This window comes from Argiope bruennichi, chromosome 4 (assembly GCF_947563725.1).
Source record: "Argiope bruennichi chromosome 4, qqArgBrue1.1, whole genome shotgun sequence".
Taxonomy (NCBI): domain Eukaryota; kingdom Metazoa; phylum Arthropoda; class Arachnida; order Araneae; family Araneidae; genus Argiope; species Argiope bruennichi.
The window spans coordinates 18,338,032-18,365,863 of NC_079154.1; the positions used below are offsets into that span (position 1 = coordinate 18,338,032).

The 27,832-nt window shown below is 31.2% G+C and overlaps 1 protein-coding gene across 1 annotated transcript in view; it reads left to right on the forward strand.

The window, feature by feature from the left end:
• LOC129965396 (bcl-2-related ovarian killer protein-like) overlaps positions 1-26,666 on the forward strand; it is a 44,709-nt gene extending 18,043 nt beyond the window's left edge. The window contains exon 3 of the mRNA XM_056079241.1: positions 26,440-26,666. Coding sequence (XP_055935216.1) covers positions 26,440-26,553 — 114 coding nt within the window. The 3' untranslated portion in view covers positions 26,554-26,666. The remainder of the gene's footprint in view (positions 1-26,439) is intronic.
• The last annotated feature ends 1,166 nt before the right edge of the window (positions 26,667-27,832 follow it).

Sequence of the window (27,832 nt, forward strand, 5' to 3'; positions counted from 1 at the left end):
TAAAAATTTGACTCAAAATTTAACTTGTATTCACAAAATCTCATGCCAAATTTGATATAGTTAAGTGCATTGCGTTTTGGAATTATCGCTTTTACATGCTTCTAGAAGTAGAGATCGACAGACAGTCAATCCTTTGTTGGATTTAATTCAAAATTTGATAGGTGCTTAGACTATGAATTTTGATTTGGTGCATCGAACTTTATCGATCTGGCTTTCTTCGTTTTGTAATCCTCCTCCTAAATTATATTCGAACGGCTGGACCTACAGACTTTCTTCAACCGGAATTTGCTGAAATTTTGATAGGAAGTGGCAAATTCGGTGTATCAAATTTCATCCGTCGATATCAAAGCATTTTTTACTTATCTTTGTCACAGACAGATAGACGGACATTTTCCAAAAATGTGTTTTTCGAACTCATGGCGGTCTAAAACGCTTCAAAATCTCGATTTCGAATTCTTGATGATTACTTTCTCTATGTTACGTATACGAGAAAGTAAAAAACAGTTCATCTGATCATATTTTCTGAGAAATTGTTATTTTTAGCAATTCTCAGATTTAACCGTTAGGTTAAACGGATTTTTTTTAAAGTTTAGGTTTCCTTGCCTACATCTGTTGATACATCATCGGATGATTACAAGATATAATCAAATAAAAATAATTCTTTTGTTTTCGCAGAATTTTTTTTCTTAATTTTGTTGCTTCTCTAACATAGTGTCAGGAACCAAATGTCTAGCTTTCCAGTGTCTATTATCTGAAGAAACATTGCCATATCGAATGACGATCATTTTTAAGAATGGAATTAAAAATATCGAACACAAACTGAAATCTTTCCATCTATATTTAGATCAGAGAAGTAAAATTTATTCTTTTATAAATAAAATTTATCCAAGTGACTGATCAAATTCTGATGGCAACTTACGTCAAATATTGCACTTCCAATAAGAATCATTTTTAATATAAGTAGAATAATATTTAGTAAAAACAAGAATTGGCGCATTTCCAATTTTCTTTTGTGTAGAAATAGAGTACAGAAAATGGTCTTAAGTACAAAAACATTCGAACGTTGCAGTTTGCTTTTTTATCATTTGGAAAACGTATAAATTTGTTTAGTTTTCTAGATGAATGAAATTTTAATGACAATAATCAAGATAGTTCTTTTTAAATAATCTTCAACTAAAAAGGCAAAACTTATGAATGTATTTTTTTTTTTTCATTGCATTGCCAGAAATTGTTTATCTTACCATTTAGTTATTAACTTCTTGAGTTATATTTTTTTTACAGTGTCTTCAGTTAGGTTTAATGTTTATATTGTAGGCAAAAAATTCACGAAGTTTAAATATTCTTTTTTTTTTTAAATTTTATACTTATAGGTATAATTAACTTGGTCAATTTTTTTTTGTTTTAAAATTTGATAAAATAATATTTTTATCAACTTCCTGATATCTTAGATTTTTGAAATTTTGCACTCTTGTATGTTCTTGCTGATGAAAATACACTAATTTAATATTTTCGTAATTTAATTATAACTGATTTATTTAAACTAAATGTTGATTCTATGCACGTGGCACCATCTTGTGGCGAATTTGAAAAAAAAATTACTCTCATGATCTTATAATCTTTATAATAATGAATGCTGAATATAAATATTTTTTGAATGATAAATATAAATATAATATTTTTAAGAAAATATAAATATTTTTTCTTAAAATACATTAAAGGAAAAGTACAATCGATTGATCGACTCATCACGAAATTTCTCAAGTCAGAAGTTTGAAATTTTATAGGGTATGATATCTTGACCAATAGATGTCTCTAAAAAGGAATTTTTTGAGATGTTAATTGGAATTTTAATCGATTCTCAAATAATTAAAATTTTAATAATAATTTAAAGCACGTTATCGTACAAAAACTACTTTACCATAATTTTTAAATTTTTAAAAATTAGTTTCTCAATGGCAAATTTAATTTCCATCCGAAGTTTTTTTTAAAGTTATTAATTTTCGTAACGCTTCCATGCAATTCGCAACAATGCCTTTTATTATGGTTATGAAATTCAAAACAATTTCATTCTTTTATCAAATTTTTTTGCATGTATATTTTCGCAATCTTTCTGTCACAAATTGTTTTTCTATCACATGATTATGATTCTCATTTCTCTTTCTACTTTTTATTTTAAATTTGAATTGACGCTCATTTATTTTTATTTCATTTGTAAATACAATTTTTGAGATTATATCTAAATTATGAAAAACGTCTGATTCACATTTTTCTAATCCCTTTTGAGTATATTTCTACTAGATTTTACATCATTTCAGTTTTTGCATGAAAGATCTGTGATTAACATACGTTAAAGAGCATAAGGAAGTGAAAAGGCATAAGGTGATGCGAAAGTATAAAGATGTGAGTGGGATTTTTAAAAATCTGAAGTTCAGTTCGCTTACGCGAATACACTCGAAGACTTCTGCTAATATTGGATTACATACATTCAACGTAAAACACAGTCAATATTCCAGAAAAGGCACTGATATAAGATAAACTTTTATCAGCTCATCTATGTGTTCATAAAATTAGGATGTCTTGGAACTTTATATTGATTTAACGCTCTCTACCTTTTTTTTTTCTTGTCTTATTAATTAAACAACTTCAGATATAATAAATTTAGTTTTTCCTCTCTTTTTTCTTTTTTACTTTTTCGTATACACAGTACAGAGAAAGTACAGTAATATACAAAGTAATACAGAAAGTACAGTACAAAAAAAAAAAAAAAAAATCCAAAATCAAGATTTTGAAGAATCCCCACGTTTCACACCTCCTTGAGTTCGAAAAACACATTTTTGGAAATGTCTATGACAAAGATAACTCGAAAGCCTCTGAGCTATATGGGCGGAATTTGGTATACAGTTCTTGAACCAATTTTGTACATTTCTATCAAATTTTGAATAAAATTCATTCGGAGGAAATCTGTCTGTCCTGCTATTCGAGTATAAGTTAATACTATAATTACAAAATGAAGAGAACCATATAAATAAAATTCGATAAACAGATTTCACATCAAGAGCGTAGACATATATCAAATTTTGAACCAAATCCAACAGCAGATTGATCGTCTGTCGATCTCTACTTTCAAACTCAAAAACGCAATGACTTGAAATATTTATATATTATGAAATGTATATATAAAATCACTGACTTCTAAAGTCAGTGGGTTTGTCTATGACAAGTGCCATTAGAAACAACAACAACATGGTTTTTAAAGTAGAGATGGACAGACGATCAATCTCTCGTTGGATTTGGTTCAAAATTTGATATGTGTTCAATTCTGATATGCGATTTTGTGTCTACAAGTGTCAAGTTTTGTTCTAATCGGCTGGGAAAAACGCGCCTAAAACACAAATTCGATATTCGATACCATTAACCGCATGCCAAGGATTAATCGCCAAAATGTTTGCCTAGGATCACACGATAGATTCAGTAAAAATGTTAAATCCACGTCATTGGTTAATATTTCGTAACTGTTGAATAATATGGAAGTATCTCTGAGATCATGGAAGCATATCATGATCTCAGAGGAATATATCATCATGGAAGCATGATGATATATTCCTCTGGAATCATGGAAGCATTCTCTGGGATATCATAGAATAATTCTCTGGGATATATCATGGAAGCATTCTCTGGGATATATCATGGAAGCATTCTCTGGGATATATCATGGAAGCATTCTCTGGGGTATCATAGAATCATTCTCTGGGATATATCATGGAATCATTCTCTGGGATATATCATGGAATCATTCTCTGGGATATATCATGGAAGCATTCTCTGGGGTATCATAGAATCATTCTCTGGGGTATCATAGAATCATTCTCTGGGGTATCATAGAATCATTCTCTGGGGTATCATAGAATCATTCTCTGGGATAAATCATGGAAGCATTCTCTGGGGTATCATAGAATCATTCTCTGGGATATATCATGGAATCATTCTCTGGGATATCATAGAATCATTCTCTGGGATATATCATGGAAGCATTCTCTGGGGTATCATAGAATCATTCTCTGGGATATATCATGGAATCATTCTCTGGGATATCATAGAATCATTCTCTGAGATATATCATGGAAGCATTCGCTGGGATAACACCTTTATCAGAGAATGTGCGAGAAAGTTTAGGGGAGATCACTTCCACTAGTTGTTTTAAAAAAATAAATCTAATATTCACAGTATTATTATGTTTGATGTATTAAGTCTTGTAGCTGACAAAGCATGAGTTAAGGAAAGGAGATGGTAGGTTGACAAATATTGCTCTGATGGTAATGTTTATATTTTTATTGTGAAGTACTTTGATTGTTAGTAGATAGATTATTAAAGATTTGTGAAGATATATAAATGGTCGCTAAGCCATTACTAATAAAGCAAAATCCATCTAGAGAATCTGAGAAATGGATCACGCTTAGCTAGCAAATGCTGATCGGATTGATTTTTTCCCCCTAAAAGATAGGATGGAAATTACCATAAAGAAATTGAATCGTTTCCATTTGCATTGAATGAGCGGGAGAAACAAAATTTATTCAACAGCAAATAAAATGCAGCTGGAGAGACTGATCAATTTTTGACGATAAAGCAAGCCGAGTGGTGTTGATTCCTGCGAGTAGAATTTTGCTGCGGAATAGATGATAATCAGTAGAAGTAGCAGTTGGAACGCTTCCAATTTAATTCCGACGAGAAGAAAAAAAAGTGGGCATTAAGCAGATGGAAATAGGGTTATGGCAGTTTATGTTTTTAGCATGTTAGAGCGAATAATCCAATTAACTGTTTTTATTTAAATGTAATTTCAAATAAAAATTTATCAAATTACCGAATGATGTTACTGATTTGTCCAATGGTTAGATGGCTATATTAATGGCATAAACCGATCTTAGTGGAAAATTGGAAATGACGGATATATTCAAAATAAACTCGTAACTAAATAATTAATAATAGGATTAATCAATTAATTGTTCGAACTCTTCGGAAAATGCGTATCTAAATTGTTATAAACATATATATTATATAAATATAATAAAAAATTATAAATACAATAATTAAACAATTATTATATAAATATAATAATTATCATTGAATAAATTCGTAGCGCAAAATGTTGTACTCTTTCCATGACTAGTCAAAAACAGTTTAATATGGAATTGTATAAGGAAACTGAAAAAGTTTTAGGATAGATTTCCAAGTTTACAGAAGTATCCTCGATTTTAAAAAATGCTGTGTTTTAATGCAATATGAAAACTGAATACTATTCATCTGTTTATTTTATTTTATATGCTCTACAAAGTATTTCTTCATTTGACACTCTTAAATTTTGTATGCACACCGACAACATGAGTGTTTTGCAACAATTACAAAATTTTGATTACCCTTGTCATCCGATTGTTGCACAAATCATGGAACAACTATCAATGCTGGTCAACAGAGATTTCGACGTAATTTTCTGTTGGGTACCGAGTCATGTTGGAATCCATGGCAATGAGCTTGCAGATCAAGCTGCAAAATTAGCTTCAGAAACTTTCAATTTCCGTGTTCCCTTTTGTGATGTATCGAGTTATATCAAACGGTATATCTATGAAAAGTAGCAAGAAGTTCGGGACAGGCTATCTGATAACAAACTACATGCTATTCAACCAAAAATAAATATGTGGCCAGTTTTACCAAACCGATGCGCAGATGTAAAATTAATTCGTCTACGAATCGGACACACAAGATATACACATAGACATTTGCTGTTTGGTGAACGAGCCCCTCATTGTACGAACTGTGGAGGGATCAATTCCATTGCACATATTCTTACTCAATGTCCTAATTTTACTTCAAATCGTTTAACTCACTTTCATTCGCCCATTTTAAATTTACAGGACCTGGTGGGTGAGAAATTTCACTTAAAACTTTTTGACTTTTTAAAAGCCATTGGTTTCTTTCATAGCATTTAAAATTTGAGATTTATTTTTATTCTTGTGCCAAAACTTTGCCAGACTTTCAAAACCTTTGACGTTTTACAATGTATTCTTGTTTTATTTACAACTTTTACACTTTTATAATGGAACTGTTTAAATATCCTTGTGGATGGCGCAGCTTGTCCTAAATTGGACCTTGTGCCAATAAACCTCACCATACCTACCTATTAAACAGTTGTGATGTTGCTAAATACAGAAAGATATTTTCTCTCTATTCATGTTAAGGCTGGAGTCTCAATCAAAGATTTTATTTTGCGATATCTCTCGAAATTTCAGGAAGGCGAGTTATTAGTTTTATAAATGACATATTTGGGAGGATATCCTTATTTTATTTGAAATAAAAATTGTCGAAATGGGTACAATGGTTTGACAAGAAAACTTTGTCAGGGCTGCTTCTTTTCCTATAGGCAAAACATAATGAAGTAGGATTTTATAGATTTTTTTCAGAGAATGCGAGGCAGTGTGGGAGGAGGCAATAATTGATCTCTACGATAAGGCTCTTCGCCAATGAAATTGTATTTTTGAAATTTCCCTCGGAAATGGAGACTGATAAGGGTTAGATTATTGATGATATATATTGAGATAATTGGTTATTAAGGTTAAAGTGATTGGTTCTTTGGTTTCTCTTATCAATTTAAATATATAGATATTCATAAATGATTTCTATCGTATACATAAATAATATACTTAGCGGTAAAAAAAAGACGCACTTCTTACTTTTTTTTATAAATGTAGTAAAATAAATTTTAATTGGGAAAATAATACTGATGGAAAAATAAGAAATTTCTATCAGTTTGTAATCGAAACGCATGCTTGTATCTCCCTTTTTGCTATTGTTCCAACCATAGAGTTGAAATACTGATAGAGGGAGTGCAACCTTATTTTGGACAAGATAAAATCACGTGACTTCGGGCGAGAATTTGCATTCGCTCTAACCGCATTCTCCATTATATTTCAATGGCAGATTATTTCTCGCTTTTAACTGTTAAATTTTAAAGCTTATTTAAGCCATGGTTAACTTTTGCTGTGCAATTGGATGCAAAGAAAAAGCTTCTAAGGATAGTCCTGTATCATTTCACAGCGATGTACAATAAACATATTCTATTTATATCCATGTTAAGTCAATTTAAAATTTCCTAACTTGGATCACTCAGTGATTTTGATGTTATAACTGAATAGTACTTCATAGTTTGGTTTAGTTATTGTATTTAATTCAGTTAACTTATTATTAAGCTTCATTTAAACTGATATAACTGCATTATATTTTTCTACTTGCTTTATTTTAATCTCGAATGTGTTGCACGCGCTTGGTATGATTTTTTTCTTGTCAATACAAGTCTATATATAAGCATTATTGGCCGATTAATAATTGGGTATTTATTTTAATGCAAATAAAGTTTCTTATTATTTCCAATATGTTATTCCTTTTTTACCATAAATATTCGAATTGTATTATACCGTGAACGATATTAAATCATAATTATGAATGAAATAGTGAAAGTAAAACGTATGTTTTATTCAAAATGTTATATAGTAAAATTTCATAAACGTCCAAGTAATAATTGCATACATTTATAAATTTTAATTAAAATCTAAAAAGAAACTAGAGGCTATTCTAAAAATAAGAAACTATTAAAGAAAAAAATGCTATCTTTACAGATTTAATTTTGTCTGAATGTCAACATTTATTAACAACTTGTGGTAGGTAAATACCCTAAAATCACCGTTTTCGTAAAAATTTCGAATTTCTTTATTATTTTGTATTAAAGTCAACACGCTTACGATTCCAAAAATGATTTACTTTTGTTTCTGCGGTAGTTAGAAGCAAAGTTACAGGCAAAATTATAAACAAGAAGTGTAATTTTTTAAACTGATAACTAACAAGGGTTAGTTAACTCTTGCAAGAGGGTGAAAATTGAGTTCGGGAAGAGATTTTATATAATAGTAATATATATTTAGAATGTTCATTCATGAAAATATTAAGGCTCAATAGCCAGCCAATTTCGAGGAAATAGCCCTGAAACTTTTAACATAGCTTATATACTAATAATGTGTCACCGTAAGCGAGCGCTCGAATAGTATAACTGTTAAGGTTTTGGCATAGCATTCATGAGACTTTGGTTCGGTCCTGTGCTAGTAATGAGCTCTTTCTAATTTATTTCAAAATAATTTAACGGTTTTATTTAATATCTTTTTCATTTTTTATGCAAAAATAAATATTTAGTTTCCTAATTCTTGGATTATAATTTAATTTTTAGAAAAAAAAATATAACTACAAATGCATTTTTTTTAATTATTCAGAAGAAAAAAAAAAAAGACTTAGGCCACTTTTATGATCTGTTTTTGTAAAAGTTTTTTTTTATCTGTTTGATATAATGATAGAAAGTATTTGAACATGTAATGTAAAATTAAAAGATGTTTTTAGGTAAATAAAAGAAATAAAATGTTTACTTACTGAAGAAAAATAATCACTTTTAATTAATGCAAAAAAAAGTAAAATAACTAAACATGATTTAAATCAACAAACTCAACTACCGATGTTATCAAAAAGAAAACAATATTTTCGAAACCAGTTTGCTTAGTTTTCAAAGAATGATAATCTAAAAACAAGAAAAAAGAACCTTTTAAGAAATATTAACCGGAAATAAAAATCGACCGGACCCAAAGCCGGGAAGCAAAAGGTTGCGCGACAGTTTGCCAAGTTTGAATATGCCAAGAATTGCGATATGGTGCCAAAAAAAGATATTCTTATTCTGAATTCTCCTTACGTCACGTGACTCATGTTGGGCACATTTGTTTCGATAAGAAAGAAGCGACTAGCTCCCTCCATTTATATATCAGCTCTATGATCCCACCGTTAAAGGATTACATCAATTTTATGAATAAAATATAACTAAATCTAAGGTGATGAAATTTCATTAGGCACTACAAGACATTAACCTCACCCAACAAAGACAAGAACAAACGATGTACACAAAAGCTCAAGCTAATAAATTCCCTTGGATTACAATACAATTTAATAAAAGTAGTTTGCATATAAATCATTAGAATAGTGTGTAGTTAAAAAAAATCATTGACTATCAAAACTTTTCGAATTAACAATAATAACTGAAGGAGAATCGAACCTAATCCAAAACATGTAAAATAATAATGTTTAAAAGATTGATTCATTTACCTATGTCCGGAGTAAAGTTCACATTTAATACCATTAACATTTGAATTTATTATAATTATTATTTTAAGCAAAGCTTGTATCATTAAATTGTTAACATCATTTCAAATTGCGCACATGCATAAAAATAAGTGCACGCGCAAGCTTTCGGAAATCTTTCCGCAGAATTCGACATAATTGACATTCACAGTACGAGGTTAAAAATGTTTTAAATTATTTTTTTAATTTCAAAATAATTTTTTTTCGATATTATGCTTCGTAAATTTTTGAAGAAAAAAGTTAATTCTCTGACTGCGTAATTTTTTAAAATCTCTATTTAGATGCGATGTTTGCAAATGAATTCAAAATTTTTTCAAACGAAGTGAATCGATACTATATGTTACACGATAATAATATAATATAATATAATAAAAACCTGTAATCGTAAAAATAGACACACAAAACTGCAAAAAACAAGGGATGGAATAGAAAATGAACTGATTGTCAACCTGCGGAAATCGCGGGATACACAGCTGAAGGGTTAAAATATTTTATAATTTTTAATAAAAGATCTAATTAAAATTTTGAAAATTTTTTTCTTTGTGAATATTTACTATTCAAGAAGTAATTACCAACCAAATTCGATAACTTTAGATTAAGTGCTAGAAGGTGTTTTCACGATTTTTAATCATGTGTGTGACAATTTAAGGTAGTATGTCAGCCTGTAAATTTAATCATTTTAATTTATTGGGTTGGCAACTAAGTAATTGCGGATTTTTTTAGAAAATCAAAGACAATTTTTTCATGGAACTAAATAACTTTATTCTGAAATGCATTTCCCATTTTGATCAATGACCTTTTGCCATCTTTCAGGCAGCATCATAATCCCACGTTCATAAAACATCTGGTTTTTATTAGCAAAAAACTGAATCAGGTACGATTTGACATCATCATCATTATTGAAATTTTTACCATTCCAGGAGTTTTGTAAAGATCGAAACAAAAAGTAATCAGATGGTGCAAGGTCAGGACTATATAGTGGATGTGGCAAAACATCCCAACCAAGCTCCAATAATTTTGACCAAAGATGTGTGTGGCCTTGCATTGTCATGATGGAATATAACACCTTTTCGATTTGTCGATTCGGGCCGCTTTTCTTCAAGTGCATTGTTTAATTTCGTTAGTTGTTCAATGTAGACATCAGAATTGATCGTTCGGTTGGGTGATAAGAGTTCAAAGTAGACAATTCCTTTGTAATCCCACCAAACTGATAACAAAACCTTCTTTTGATGAATATCAGCTTTTGATGTTTGAGTTGGTTCACCTGGCCTGCTCCATGATCTTTTCCGCTTGATATTGTTGTAAAAACCCCACTTTTCATCGCCAATTATCAGTCGTTTTTAAAATGGATAATTTTCATTACGTTTCTTTAGCAAATCGCAGCTGTTAATGCGTTACGTTAAATGCATTTCTTTCAGTTCGTGAGGAACCCATGTATCGAATTTTTGAACATAGCCAAGTTGTTTTAAGTGCTTTTCAATGCATGTATGTGATACATGAAGCTTCTCTGCAATCTCACGTGTTGTACTGTGACGATCCGAATCGATTATTGCTTTGATTAGGTCGTCGTCAACTTCAACTGGACGATCAGAGAGTTTTTCATCTTTGAGTGAAAAATCACCAGAACGAAATTTGGCAAACCAATTTTGACACTGCCGTTCTTTTAAGGCTTGGTCACCATAAACAGCACATAACTTTTTATGAGCTTGCGATGCGTTTTTCCCTTTGCGGAAATAAAAAAGCAAAATATGACGAAAATGTTCCTTTTGATTTTCCATTTTTCAACGAACGCCAAATGAAAACTACGCAACCGATCAAAAAACTTTTTTTACTGATTGGCAGCTGAATTGCCAACTATCAAATAACAAAATGTGTTTTACATTTGTACTACGTCTGCAAACCTAAAAATTCAACTGAAGCCATCTATGAGTGAAATCCGCAATTACTTAGTTGCCAACCCAATAGATATATAAAAAGAGCAAAGCCTTGAACTGATCTCTTTTAATTCAAACCTTGATACAAGAGTTAAAACCACTTAGTTATGATTATCATTTTAAAGCGAAAGTAGCTCCAATTAAGTTTTTCATTTTGTTCATATAATCAGAACAAATTCTCCCCCTACGCACCCGACACACCCACCCTTTCTGTCTTGATTAAGACTTTCTACAGAGGTTTAATTGCAGTTGAAACGAGATTAATTAGTTAAATGGTTCGCCATCTGCTCAGGTAGTAATTGAATTCATAAGATAATATTTGATAATAAAGCCGGCTTCGCTAGATTACCAGGTTTTTATTGCCATTTTTCCTTGACATTATTTAGTTAAGTGCACTGCTCTCCGCTCGCAAGAAAAGCCATTTAAAATTTATCAAGTCGTCTCTCGTTTCCCCCTTTCGCATCTCCCGTAGAATAAGAAAAAGTAATCTTCGCTGGAAGAGAAAAATCGATTTTGTGGTTTGCAAACACTTAAACTGTAAGCCTCCGTGCCAAGTCACATGCCGTGGCGCTGGCTTTCGCACGGAATGGTAGGGGAGAAATTCATTCTTTTCGAGGAAAAATGCGGTGGATTACTCCTGGGTGTGACAGGATTGTGTGCGTGAGAATTGCACCAGTTGAAACACAAGCATCTTATAAGAAAAATCAGTTATCGTCATCTTTTTATTCCACAAGAAGAAGAGATTCTTAAAATTTCCAGCATGAGAATTTTTTTTCCTTCAATTTTGCTTAAAGTTGCTAGAACAATACATATTGGACACACATTTTTTTTACCTTATCCATCTATTCAACCGGACATTTTTATTTAAAACAACACATTATTCGCTATTATTTATAATTTATTTTGCTGTTAGCCGCCTTGGGTACCAGCTGATAAAAAAACGTCAAAATTTTGCTTCATTATGAATATTTTAGGATTTCCGAAAGCTCGCTCCCAAGTGCACATTTCCACCTTTCAAATTATATATGTATCAAGTGCGGTAACTAAGTCAAACGATCTGATGTGCAGAATACCAATGCGCATGCGCACACGCGCGCGCACGCACGCGCACACACATACACACACACACACACACACACACACACACACACACACACACACACACACACACACACACACACACACACACTTATCTTTTTTATTAGTAATTGTTTAAATGAATAAATAAAATATTACTTAGGGATTTACATTTTCCATTCTGAAATGCTCTCGCAATTTTTACAACATTCTTTACTTTATCCCTTTAGATTAAATGATTATGAATTTAAGTGATTTCTTGCGATTTTCTATTATATTATCCATCCTCTAAGTGTTAAAACGGAAAATATTGTAACGAAAATGACATTTATTATCTTTTTTTTCTATGATATCTTTTTTTCGTATTTCTAAGGATAAACTAATATTTCTTGCAAATCGTTCGATTTTATTGTATAAATTTTTCACAAATATTTTTTGCAGTAGTCGAAAACAGACCTGTTTCCTTTTTAAAGAAATAACTAATTTGGTGAATTTTCCGTATACTGGAAGATTTGCGAATTGTATTATATGATACACTAAATCTTAAAAGTAATTATATTAATATGATTCATTAATTTTTTAAATGCAGAATTAAAGTAATAAATTGGTTTGTTTAATCATCATTTTATTTCGTAAAAATACCACATACTAAATCCAGATAAATTTTTATAAAGTTTATCCAAGAACTTCTAAAATCTGTCAAAATAATAGGATTGTTTGTTCTGGACTTAAATTTATTGGAATGAAGTTAAAGTAATTGACAATGAACAGTTGCGTTCATTTGCATTCATATAATAAGTGCCAAATTTCTTGTATCAAGTTAGTTTTAGAATCCACTTTCGTAGAAGAAAAAAAATTATCTTATAACTGCTTAGAAAAGCGCACTTTGTTCATATTTCATCTTTTTTAAGCTTAAAAAACATGACTTTATGCTTCCTTAATTTTTGTGAAGCTACATAGAAATTTTTCTTATAATATAAAATGGGTTTAAAATGAGTTAAGTGTCAAGTATTTTCATGGCATCGTAAATAATAAGACATCACAGAATTCAAGTAAATATTATTGTTGTAATAAATTAATTAAGTATTTGTTAATTTATTAACAAGGTTCTCACTTTTTAGTCGAAACTAAAGGCAACATCAAAAATGAAAAGTTTAGATTTTCGTACATGAATAATTTCTAGGAAGAAATTTTATTCATTTCCTGTATGACACTTTTGTACGTTACAAAGTTGAGTTTTGTTTTATAAATTTTTGTTGTGTGTGTGTTTTTTATTTTTAATGAAAAAAAAATTGATAGCATTGGGGATTTTAAAGAAAACTGGAAGAATAAAAACTCGATCTCTCTATTTAAACCAAGTGGGAGTTGAGATTTGCAAATTAATGTTATATGAAATTATGTAATTGCTTAATTTTCGGCTTTATTGGTCAAATTTAGCTCCAAAAATAACCTCCATTCATTAGATGATGATTAACTCTTGATGTTTTGTGTTTTATAATATTTATTAAATGATACCTTTCATTTTAAGAGTGTGCTGTCCCACTGATTTAATTAAAAATCTATAGAATATTAGTTGTTTGTACATTATTGTTAAATTTTTTATCGCGTTATTGCGTCATTGAATAATTTATTTTCAGTTTATAAATTTGAAAAGCTGTAATTCAATGTCCATTTGATGTACGGACATGGCAGTTAAGGGGTTAATCAGGATGGTCTTTGGACGAATTATTTTCATTATCCGATAATCCATGGTTAACGTCGGTTAAACGATAACCGATAATTCATACCCTTTGTTTAAAATTTTCCCAATAAAAAAAGACGTCAAATCATCTTATTTAATTCAAAATAACCCACTATCATTTAAAAGTAATAGAAACTTAATTAATTAATTAATTGAAAGTAAAAATACTATTAAGAAATAGTTAAGCAAGCAATTCTTTCGAAAAAGGTATCTACTTTTCTTGAATGTAAATAAGGAATCACGTATGAGATGAAGGACACACTTTAAGAATAAATCTGATTTCTTAGAGTGATTTTTGTCATTATTTTTGAAGAAAGAAGCTTCCCGGATGTCAAAGACTCGTGTCGGAAATAGGAGCGGGAAAATAAGAAGGAAGAAAAATAAGAAAGGCATGACACTAGCGAAAAGAAAGGATCTTGAGAAACTTCACACATCCGAATCTATATATACAAAAAAAAAAAAAAAAAAAAAAAATCTTCAAGCTACTAAAAGATTAAATCTCAAGAAGATGTTGTGTTTGTTGGTAGTTGATGAAACTACAAACTGTGAGCGTAAAAATCAATTGAACTGTTGCCGAAGTTATAATGCGTAGCTAAGATTGTATTATATATGATGATATAATGATTAACTTATTTATTTTATTTGTAAAATGAAAACATATATTATTAATTCTCGTATTCGGAAATCTTCCGCATTTTTGAGCATGCGCCAGGAGACGTTTATTTCGTCAAAAAAAGTATTATATATATATAAAAAATTAAGTTAATTCCCACTTTCCCAAGAATTGAACTCGCATTCTTCACCTTCACGTGAAAAATACTGAAATCCTTGCATTTTACCGATTGAGCTACTGCCTGTTGATTTCAATCTTCATTGCAACATGCCAAAACTCTATTTAAAGTATTAAAAATGAATTAAATTTAATAATTAATGAATTAATATTTAAAAAAACTGCATTAACATCGCGTCATCCACTACAAGTTTAAAAAAATGTGTTTGAACTTGAGTGGATGAATAAAAAGTGTTTTATTAAAGATAGAAATTTGAACAAGATATATAAATATATACAGGGAGAGTGTGAACTAATAGTAGGAATTGAAAAAAAAGCAAGAAGAAAGATGGAAGGAGGAAATGTATACGTTTTTCAATAAGGTTAACTCCGATTATTCGCGGAATCAGAAGGTGTAACAGCAGCTGATTTTTCTGCGTATCACCCCTTAGCGAAGTACAATCGTCGAAAAATGCTGGTCTCAGGATCTTAAAACGCAAATGGACGTAGAAACGTTAAGGGATCGGAAAAATATTTCGATTTATGTGAAAATTCATATTAAGAAAAACTTCGATTATGAATGAAGGTTCTTATACTATAAGAAAAAGTGATAATTTTTAAATTGAACACCGCGGTAAAAATTATTTTTAATATTCAACAGATTTAACAAATAACGTATAATGTCCAAATAAAAAAAATTAATAATGGGAATACTAATAATTAAAATATAAAACTTCCACAATTTTTTTTCAAGAAACCGAGTTTTTATTAAACAAACTATGTACTTTATATTAAATGTAATAAATGTACCATAAAGCAATCAAATAGGCAGTATAATTAGCATCGAGCTTCATATTTAAGATTTATTGATTTATATTACACATAATAAAGATGAATCGGTGTTTGTATGGGCGCGCGCGTGTGTGTGTGTGTGTGTTGGAGCTTTACAGGGAAAATCGTTTGACCTGTAGGCATATGTATATCTTGGAAGTCGGAAATGTGCACCTCGGAATGACATTTTTGAACTTTTATTAAAATTAAGTTTTACAATGTTTCGAATTTATCGAATGTTATCTTTATCTTGATACCAATGATTTCTCATGATTCACTTTCGAAATATTATCTTTCTCTTAATACCGATTTAATTGTGATTTTTTGCTAATTTTTAGCAATTTTCAAAAATATTTTTTTTTGCCTGATTTAATACAAATTACATTGTAGCAATGAAATTCGATTTTGTTTTTATTGTTTCATGAAATGAACCATCCCGTAATTTTTTTCTTCCATTATCTTTTTTATCCATTATCAAAACAAATAAAAAAAGTGACGCTACAGTATCGCGAATTTTAACAACATTCGGATAGCAGTCTGCATTAGAAAGGCTTATTTACACGACACACAAAGTAAGACTATTCCAATAATTCGATTTTAATGTGAAATAAATTTGCAGAATCAGGGACATGATTTTATACCTAAACGATTTATCTGAAAACAAATACAACTAACATTCCTGGCATTAAGGCAACACGTAAAAGAATGAATACGAAACATTTATAGATTTGTTAACACGATATGAACAAGTGAACACGATGAATAGAGAATGCAAAGAGAGAAATTGATAAAATTTAGCCCACAGTTATAGCATCAAAACTATAGATTCGAATCAAAATTTTGAATGAAATCTATCAAAGAACTGGTCGGTTGTCAGTCTGCACTTTCGTATACAACGCGATTGCTAAAAAAACACAGAGATTTAAATAAATGAAATTCGACATGTGATCGTTTTATTAAAATTTCAGCCCTCTGTCAAATTTCGATTTCAGTCGATTAAAAAAGACATCCGAAATGTATATTATATTTTATTATATTATATTACAAAGCACAAAACTCTTAAGTAGAGACTCGAGAAATAAAAATCTGAGTACTGGTGGTATTCCTGACCTTGCTCTGGGTCTTCAGTTTAGGTGGGAAAGGGAAGGGAATACCATCTTTAAAACAGACAATGCAAGAAAATTTCGGAGAGACCACTCCAACTCCTTAAATTCAAAACAGGATACAAGATTCTTAAAACTAGTAGCGATATTATAACTGGAATGTAAAAAGTACAGGAATGTGAACATGCTTATACTAATGTAAACGTGAGTTAAGTTTACAACCAACCTATCAAATAATTTCACTTATTCTTTAGTAGAAAAGATAATTGGTAATTAGTAATTTCAAGCAATTGGTCATTTTAAAGAATCAAGCAATTAAAAATAAGTTGTTCGTGTAATGTAGATTTATGAAATCGAGAAATATTAAAAATAAACATTTATTAACCAGTTTATTTCAAGTTAAATAATTTTAGAATAAAATTTTCTTGGCAATTTCTGGATCTTAAATCTTTGTTGGAAAGTGTTCAAAATTCCAGATATTTGTTCGAATGTTTTTTGAGAATATCTTTCAAATCCCCTAATTCCAAAGGATTTTTTTTTGCATAGTTATTAAAAGAAAAGAAACATTACTTTTTAAATGATTGCTTTAGACTATTGGCTATATCTGGATCATAAAGCTTTGTTGGAAAATATTCGAAATATCAGATATGTGTTCGAATGCTTTTTAAAAATATCTTTCACATCTCTTAACCCTAGATTTAAAAAAAAATTATTTTGCATAGTTATTAAACGAAAAGAATCATTGCCTTTTTAAATAATTTTTTTACATAGCTAAATCGTCCTTTTCAATAAAAAAAATATAAATAAATAAAATTACAACATTAGGAAATAGACATGCTCTGTCGGTTTTGCAATTTCTGTGTTCGCCTGAAAGCTCTGAGAAATTGATTTTTTTATTTTTCAATTTCTTTTGAAATAGATTAGTATCTCGAAAACGAAAAATGAAATCCTTCGAATGCCCTGTCGCCATGGAAACAAAATTCCAATCAGTTGCACTCAAAAGTAATCATTAAGGTTTCTACACATTCATACTTCGTAATTATAGTATCTCTACATGAATAGGGTGAATGTACTCGATGAGGGCACTAGTTATTTAAATTAAAAACTACAAATTAAACCTTTGAGGAACATTGGAGAAGAGCTCCGTTTAATTGGTTTCGAGGAGAGTTATTTTTCTAAAAAAGATCTATTGAAGGGATTTGCGGGCTGCGTATTTATTGGTGTTAGAAGAAATATTTTGAGAGAGAATCAAATTTTGGTGTAGCAATTGTAGTAGATTGCTTGTATTTGGTATAGAAATTTTGGTAATAAAAGTTTATTTCATTAATCAAATTTTGACATAGCAATTGTAGTAGATTGCTTGTATTTGGTGTAGTAATTTTGGTAATAAAAATTTATTTCAATAATTAACTGACTTGATTGGTTGCTCCTGAAATATAGATCAAATTATTCTTCAATTTATATAAATATATCGGAAAAACTCCATTTTTCATATGACAAATCTACTTGCAAGCCAGATTTATTTCAAACTAGCTGTCTTTGGTGACCCGTTTTAGCCGGGCTACTAAGAATTTCAATTAAGTATTTTGTTTAATTTGATTTTAATAGCTTCTTCTGCAAAATATTTTAAAATTTCAAATTTTAATTGACATATGACTCATATACTACCCGCATATCCATTTTGAATTGGTCGCATTTTTTAATCTTGAATATGACTAAAACAGTTTTAGAAGCATCATACCAATCCGTTCAATTTGCTACTCATTTCCCTAAATTTCTGTTATTTTTATATATTTAATTATATCACAGAAAAGAATTGCAATAATCAAAGCAGCGGAAGTGGTCTCCAAAACACTTTCTCGCATATTCTCTAAGAAATTTGTCATGCTAGAGAACCCCTTACATGTTACTAAATATCATCTTTTGGCTAGAATTTAGCATTTTAAACGAATCTATCATTGGTGAGTTATTTAAGATAAATAGAAAGACCTGATTTGGTTTAGTTATATTAACGTCCCGTTTGAAGTAACACCAGGGCTATTTTGGGACGGACCTCGTCATTTTGAACAACGGTCAGATGACGAGGACGACACCTGAGCTGGCACCCCCCTCTCCACACCGCACCACACCAGCGGGAGGACGTTTGGTCATGACGGATTTAACGTGCAACAGACCCTCTTACACCACGGTTCTTCGGTGGAATCGGGTCTCGAACCTGAAACCCTCCGGTTCCAAAGCCGAGGCCTTACCACCAGGCCACCGCGGCCCCATAGAAAAATCTGAATGATGGAGATTCGTTGAAATCTAGTTCGAATTTCTTAACGATTAAAATGCATTGTCTTTGTATGCTTCGTGTACAAGAGATTAAGCCACAGGGAAGAAATTTTATCTACCTTCTCGTGTACTCTCTAATAAACTTGTCATGCCAGAGAACGCCTTGCATGGCTTTGGTGTACAATAGTTACGAAATATTAACTTTTGGTTTCAATTTAGCATTTTTACTGAATCTATCCTATCATCTTGGCGAGTTATTTGGCGATTAATCCCTGGCATACGGTTAATAGTACGAAAATCAAATTTGTGTTTTAGATATGTTTTTCCTCAACCCATTGAAAAAAAAATTGACAAAGAACTTCTCTTGCAGTCAAAAGTCCGCAACCAAATGTGATATATCTAACTAAGTCAATGCGTTTTTGAATTATCGCGTTTAATTATTCTTAAGACCAACAGACAATCAAACCGTAGTTGGATTTGTCACAAAATTTGACAGGTGTCTACACAATAGATGATAAATCTATATACCGAATCTTATCTATCTAGCTCTCTTAGTTATCGAACAGTCGGACTTTCTCTGAACAGATTTTACTCGAAATTTGATATAAATTCGCAAATTTGTGTGATGATCGTGTACCAAAATTCAACCGTCTAGATCAAATCGTTTTTGAGTGTTCTTTGTCACAAACAGATGGATGTACATGTTCCAAAAATGTGTTTTTTGAACTCAGGAAAATCTAAAGTGTGGAGATTCGTCAAAATCTCGAGTTCGATATTATATTTGTTGGTACTTCGCATGCGAGAAAGTGAAAAAGGAAGTAATTAAAAAAATTCTCAACATTGTTTCATTCTAAAGTTAAACATTAATTGTATGTACAAAAAAATTTCAAAAATTTCAATAAAAAACATAGCGGCCCAAGTGTCATCTTTGTCATCTGATCACGATACAAAATGATGATATCTTTTCTTAAGGAAGTCTCACATTGTTTCAAAATGGGGCATTAATAGTATTAAACTAAACCTCTTTAACTTAAACCTAAACTTTACTTCCATACAAAAGATGCTGCGCCTGACAAATCAAAATCAATACGGGCTCAAGAACGTGCTAAATCGAATGAACTGAATAAGCCTTGATTTGCGAAATCTGTATCTTCCGACTCGTGAATGAATCGTTCACACTGTAATAAATCATGCTCTTAAGAACCTGGGACAAGAAAATATCGAAGTCACTTCCTGATCGTTTAACTCTTCTGACCTCCGCATCATAGAGGAATGAGGCGGGAAATTTCTTTTCTCTGTGTAAGAATGATGTTTCAGCATTGGAGAACTTTTAATAGTTTTTCACGCGTGGGAATAATTTCTTTGATGCCAGAATAAAATAAAATTAATTCAACACCAAACTAAACTTTTTAGATATGTTGAAAGAAAGGAACATATACAGTGGCTCAAAAAAATTGAGAGTACACCTTACTTTTACTTGAAAAATACAGCTTTCAATGTAAATAACGCATTGCCGGGAAGTGCAAACATGTTTTTATTTTTACCCATAACAAATGGTTTAATTTAGAGTAGAAATAAAGAAAAATCAACGAAACACTTCTAAATTGAAAAGTTTCAGAAGCATTTTAAATAAACATACGCATAATTTTGCCTCAAAAAAATTGAGAATACACCAATGAAATTGTTGCAATATTACGCATAGAAACAAAGCATCATTATTAATTTGCATGTCTTTTGGGTCTTATAATGACCTCTAAACGTCATGGTACCGATTCGACCCATTTTTGGTGGTATCTGAAGATATTTTACCCCATTCTTCTTCCAACACTTGTTTTAAATAGGTTTTATTTCTAATTTTGCGTTTTTAAAACCACTTTTTCGAGTATGTCCCACGAATACGGAAATTTTTACGTTTTCGTATACAAAATAGAGAGAAAATTTTGTAATCGTCAAAAAAATTCGAACTCAAGATTTTGACGAATCTACACGATTTAGACCTACCTGAGTTTAAAAACACATTTTTGGGATATCCGTCTGTCTGTCTGATTATCTGCGACAAAGATAATTCAGAAACGCTTTGAGTCAGACAGATGAAATTTGGAATGCGGGCTTAAAACCAAATTTGTAGATTTCTATCAAATTCTCAGCAAATTCCGCTTTGAGGAAGTCTGTCTGTCCGGCTGTTCGAATATAAGTTAACACGATAACTACGAAACTAAGAGGGCTAGATAAATAAGATTCGGCACACAGATTTAACAATTATTGTGTAAACACATATCCGGTTAAATCCAACAACAGGTTGATTGCCTGTCCGTCTATACTTTCAGGAACATGTAAACTCGATAATTCAAAATTGCAGTGATTTTTATGGTATTTTGTGACTACAAATGCAGTTTTGTGCCAAATTTTTGCTTCAAAAGGTTGGAAAAAACGTGTCTAAAATGCAAATTTGAGTTTTAGATGCTATTAACCCATACAGGGATCAGTATCCCAAAACACTCGCCAAGATAGGTTCCGCAAAAATGCTCAAATCTCACCGAAGGTTAATGTTTCATAACTATTGTACGCCAATGCCAGGCAAGACGTTCGCTTTGATAACATCTTTATTAGATAGTAAACGAGAAAGTTTTCGGGAGACTACTACCTAGAGTAATGTGTTATATCTACAATTTTACCACCATTATTTCATTAAAATAATTTTTTTTGGTAAATTTGTTTTTTCTCAAAAATTAAGATTTTATTTTTGTTAGGAACATTATTGGTGCATTAATTTTATCTAGAAACAAATGCCCTTTTGCTGATGCGGTGGCGTAGAATTTCGAACAGGTTGGTCTACCCTAAGTGTCACCCTCATTATTTCACCAAATTTCAAAATTCGGAAATCCATCACAAAATTCGGAAATCCATGTACCACTCATTTTTAAAAAAATGATAGGAAAAATGAAGTAAAATAAAAAATGACATATAATTACCATTAAAAACAATACGAATAAAAAAGAATATGTTAAGACAAATGAAAAATTAATAAATAAAAATAACATTTCACTAAGAATTCGTACAACAGCTTTATATTGTTACAAATCTGTAATTTTGCTATCCGGCACGAATAGTGTTATCCTGGAAAAACCGTTAAAACCTTTGTAAGATCTGTACTGTGCGTGCTGATCTTGGCGACCATTTGGCGACTTGGCGATGCATTTGGCGAGTTTGGCGACTAAATGGATAATACCGGAAAGTTCGAGAAGTTTCACGATCCATCCAGCAATAACCAAGATACACCGAGGTACGCCCTGATTGGTCTGAAGATTCCAGCCCCGCCTCCCGGAACTATAAAAAACGGGCACTCTGAAGCTGCAGTGAAGTTATGTGGATGGTCAGAAGTTGTGTGTGTGAGAGAGGAGTCGGAGTCGCCGACAAATAAGAGAAATTAGAGGATGAGACAGCAAGCAAGCTGCTGAACTATAGCAATTAAATGTGCTGCGCTATTACGATTAATTTGCGATATTTGTTGTAGAAAATTTTTTGTAACAATATTATGAGGGAAAGTATAGAAATGGTATCGTCGGAACTTTTCTCTTAATAAAAGTATCCTCTCGCATGAAATTGCATACCTTTGACAAGGCGATAAACGCACGAATATTCATATTTTTATTTTCAAAGTCCTGCACATGATAGCTTTGTGCTACATCTTATAGTAAAAAAACTGAATGTGCAATTTGAACCCAAATAACGAAAACTTTTCGAGCCACAAAACCGAATATGCCTTAATTTCGAACAAGCGATACCAAAATTTGACACAGAACGAAGATTATATCAACAAACACACCAAATTTTATTAATCTAAAACGTTGTTTTTTTTAGTTATAGTATTGCCATGCATTAAGAATGCACAAACGTACACACCGCCCATCCTTTGATGAATCCGATTTAAAATTTCATTAAAAATTTATAACTTAAATCTTAAAATTTTGTATCAAATATCATTTATAATTGTCATTGCGGTTTTAAGTTATCGCTGTATATATAAGTCAGTTTTACATTAATGACATTTTACTAGATTGGTATGCTTTAGCAATGCCATGACACTTTTTCAAGACCAATCATTAAATTTTAAGATTTGGCACTAGGAATGCTGCAATCACTTTTAGATGATATTGCATGATCATTTTGCTTCAATCTGATATTATTTTGCATAATTCTAGCTTTCTGGGAATAATATCTCTGTGTAAGGATATGGATATGCAATTAGCAGTTGTAGAAGAAAGGATGTAAAAATGATATACACTGAAGCTTAATTTTGTATACCATATTAGCCGCCTTTGGCGACCAGCTGGATCGCCAGGAATATTAATCGTGTTTACTTTCTATTAAATCTCTTATGCGTAACATAATAATGATTCTCTAAGAAAATATATTTAATAATCAAATTGTGTTAGATATCAAAGTCAAAGTTAGGTATCAAAGATATTAAGATATATATTTAATAGTCTCAACCTGCTCTTTTCATTGTGTAAGATGAACCCTCCTATTAGAGTCAAAATTCGGTGACTTCATAGTACAGTTAAAAGTTTAACTGTCTGTATAATCTACGTTCGATTTTAAATTTTGATTTTCGAATCGATTCAGCATTGCAGTTCGATTGAAAATCGATTTCGATTGCAGCATTCTTAATTCGATTTTCGAATTTTAAAATAGTTTTAAAATTAGTTTTGTGCAATAAAATTTCCGAGAATATTACATAAAAAGTTCAAAATTTCGTTTAAACTTTAAGTGATTAAAATTATCATCAAATTTCTTTTTTTTAAAGCAGTGTTCTACCCAAATTTTTCAAAATATCTGTATTAAATTTCGCAATACAACGTCGGACGATTAGTCCTGTAGAAACGCCAAGACACACAATAATAAATAGATGCACATTCATCTTTATTATTAGTAGAGATAACCAGCCACGAAGAATCTTGTTTTGAGGGATTTATTCACTTAACCAAGTATAACAAGAAAATGCCAATACGGAAAAGAAAAATCTCCAATCTCCCCAGCTGTCTACCCATTTTTAAACAAATTGCCATTCTTTAATGGGTTTTCGCGGCAGAAATGACTTCTATTAATCTATTTTCGAACTCCAAAAGCACAAAAATAATTGCCGAGCGAGAACACTAAAAATAATTTTGTGGGAAGAGCAGCATCTTTCTTCATCAGGTTTTGGGTCATTTGAGATTTGGAGTTCTCCACTCATTTCCCTCTTCTTTTAAAAACCACGAAATAATGAAATTCGGTAAAATTTCGTCCATTTTGGATGCGGAAATGGAAAGACATTCATTTCCTGCTAAAAATGGGACATCGACTAGATTATGAAGCAAATGATTGTGTCTCTTCCCCTAAAAAAAATGGGTTTCTTAAATGAATTTTGCATTGAACAAAATCAATTTAATCAAAATGCAAATCTAATAACCAACAAAGTCCTTTTAAATGAAATACAAATAGCAGATTAATTACCGGAAGAAAAAAGGCATCTTAATAAATCAAAGTGAAATAAAAGTAAAGCAATAAAAGCAATTCCAGTAAATAAAATCATCTTAATCACTCGAAGTACGCTTAATAGCACATTGAATCTTGACACTCTACTTTAGTAGGGTTTAGTTTGGTTATATTAACGTCCCGTTTGAAGCAACACTAGGGCTATTTTGGGATGGACCTCGTCATTTTGAACCACGGTCAGATGACGAGGACGACACCTGAACTGACATCCCCCTCTCCACACCAGCGGGAGGAGGTTTGGTCATGACGGATTTAACGTGCAACAGACCTCCTTACACGACGGTTCTTCGGTGTAATCGGGTCACGAACCTGAAACCCTCCGGTTCCGAAGCCGAGACCTTACCACCAGGCCACCGCGGCCCTATCTACTTTAGTAGGGATCGAATCTAATTAAAATTTAAAATTTTTATTATATAAATAAAACTTTTTAACATGCTGATATTTATAAAATGGTATATTATTCGTATGCTGTCACATGTATGATGCAACTTGCATGATTAAAAATCATACAAAAATTCTACAGGGGAATTTGTTTAATTTAGAGTTATGAAATTTGGCAGGTAGTTGCCTTTTACTTTGTCGTATACGAAGTTTGGTGGAAGTATTGTAGTCGTTAAAAATATTCGAACTCGAGTTTGTGAAGAATCTCTACATTTTAAAACCTACCAGAATCTGAAAAACACATGATTGGAATTATTTCTATCTATATGCAAACAAGATGCTTTAAAAACGCTTTTAGCTGGATGCATGAAATTTGGTATTTGGAATTACTACCAGGTTTGTAGATTTTTCTCTAATTTTGATAAAAAAATCTATTCACAGAAAATTTGTCTGACTGACTAATCGAGTACAAGTGAACTCGATAACTGCAAAATGCAAGGAGCTAGATAGATAACATTTGGTACCCAAGTTAAGCATCTAAAATGTAAAATGTTATAATATTTTGAACTAAATCTGTCCAAGGGTTGACCGTTTGTCGGTCTGTACTTTCGTATGTATATAGATGCAATAACTCATAAATGCAATGACTTAATGAAATTCGACATGCTATCTAGAGTTTGCACCTCTATTTTTATCACATTTTATAGTCCAATTGCCGATAAAAAAAGGCGTATAAAATACTTATTTTCTTAATAGATTCTTTAAAATTACTAGATTCCCACCAGAGATCTGTGTTTCGCAACTATCGTTCACTAGTGCCAAGCAAGTAATTCACGGTGTTACTCAAAATTCACAATTTTATGTGGAGAAAGAGATGCAAGACCTTTACTGGAAAAAACGGGGGGGGGGAGGGGATTTTGGAGAGACACTCCCACTGATTAATATCAGGTACTCAGTATGAAAGAGGTTTTCAAAGTTTTAATTTCATTTATGAAGGGTAATTAATTAAAATTTTAATATTTTTCCAGCATTAGCTTCGAGGCATACTATTAAAGAACTCGTTTTTACTTTGGTTTAAACGAAAAAAAAAAAGATTTTTAATAAAATCAGTTTTTATATAATTTTTTCTTTAATTAAAATAAAAAATATATTTTTTAATATATTTTGCAACAATATTTTTAATCGTTTTAGAGACTAGATTTATCCATACATGCATTCAGATGATATTAACCACATATTTCTTAACATGCACGCTACACGCTAAATTATTTCTTAGTTAAAATTAACACTTTCATATCTTATGTTGCCCCTTTAGCTTTCTCAATAACAGTTAAGAGACTATTAAACAAAATGAACTGAAATAAATAATCAGTACCTCATACTTTTGTTGCTTTATACTTCTTCGAGCGTTTCATCCTTGTCACAGCCTCTTCTCGAACCATGGATCCCTTTTACTAACCTTTATTGTTCCATTCTTCATTTTAGAATTTCGTTTCAAAGACTGTCAAGACATTCTCTCACTATAAAATACTCTAAATTTCCGAGTGTCACTTATCTTTGATCTTTCCGTTCCAGGGTGCTCTGCTGACGCGCTTCAAGAAGACGCCGACCCTGCAGAATTCCGGATTGTTCCTGACCACCGTCGTCTTCGCCTGCGCCCTCACCATCTTCTACTACCTGATCCCCTGAAGAACACGCCATGGCCATCACCGCTTCCAGAGCTTATTTATTTTATATTATCCTACCACATGACCTTCACCTCGTGTATATTTTGTCATTAAAGTTTTTACCTTTGCCATTCACTCGTGGGTTGCATTATTTGTCTTTGTCAATTATAATTTTAACTCGCACTGCATTGCCCATCGCAAGATGAATGCCAAAGAAATCAAATCTGCAATAACATAAAATAAGATTATTTAAACAAAGTAAAAAACAAACAAAAAAACACACTTGGAATTTGGTATCGTAAATTTCAAATTATCATGCGAGAACATTATTTTTTGTTAAGTCACGTGGTATCAATCCGGCAGAAAAACATGTTCTCACATCTCTCATATTTCGCAATTGTGAACTTTTAGAAAAGCGATGGCTTTTGATCATCTCAAAACAAACGAGTTCTAAAAATTTTTTTTCTCGTGCCCATATATATGTAATAATATCTAATTTAATCCAAATTAATTTCCTAAATTTTTGCCTAATTCAGCCCATGTCAAAGTAAGTCTAAAATATTCTCTTATTTTCTGATCTCATTTCACTTTTAATTCAACTGAAGCTATGTAAAAATTACTGCACCATCAGTTGCCCTTGAAACGGTCAACACATGTATTGAATTGACACGTGGCCGGAAATCCCATGTTATATAAGACTAGTGATCATTTGTTTCGCGCTGTGGCGGACGTGCCTTGTCCGCGTCTCTGTTTGTAAATAATTATGCTTTCCCAGAATGGATATTAAAATTAATTTAAAAATGTAAAATGTTTTTTATGTCTTCGAACCTGCATTCTGTTTCAACCAAAATAAGCTTACATATATATATAATTAGCCAGATGAATATATATATATCTCCTCGCTGTTCAGCGTTCATACCATTTTCCTCTCTGTGCTTCTTAGAGCAATAACTTCTTACGACCCTGCTCTTTATTGGCCTGACAGCAGAATCGGGTACATGGCAGAAATTCAACCTAAACCAAAATAACATCATGTTCTTACTTGATGAAAAAAAATTGATTTTTCTCAATGACAATGATATTGTCTAATGAATGATTGAAGACAAAAATCGAAATAATAACTCAGAATAAGGATCCATTAAGATATAGAGGTAATAAGCTATTTTATTAGTAAAATCGCACTATTTTATTTAGTTAATGAATATAGAAATAAAATTAATCTTTTAATGGAGACACAAAAAAATGTTTTTTTTTTTTGTAGTTGGATTTTTTTTTTATTTTAGAAAAAACCCGTGATTTTA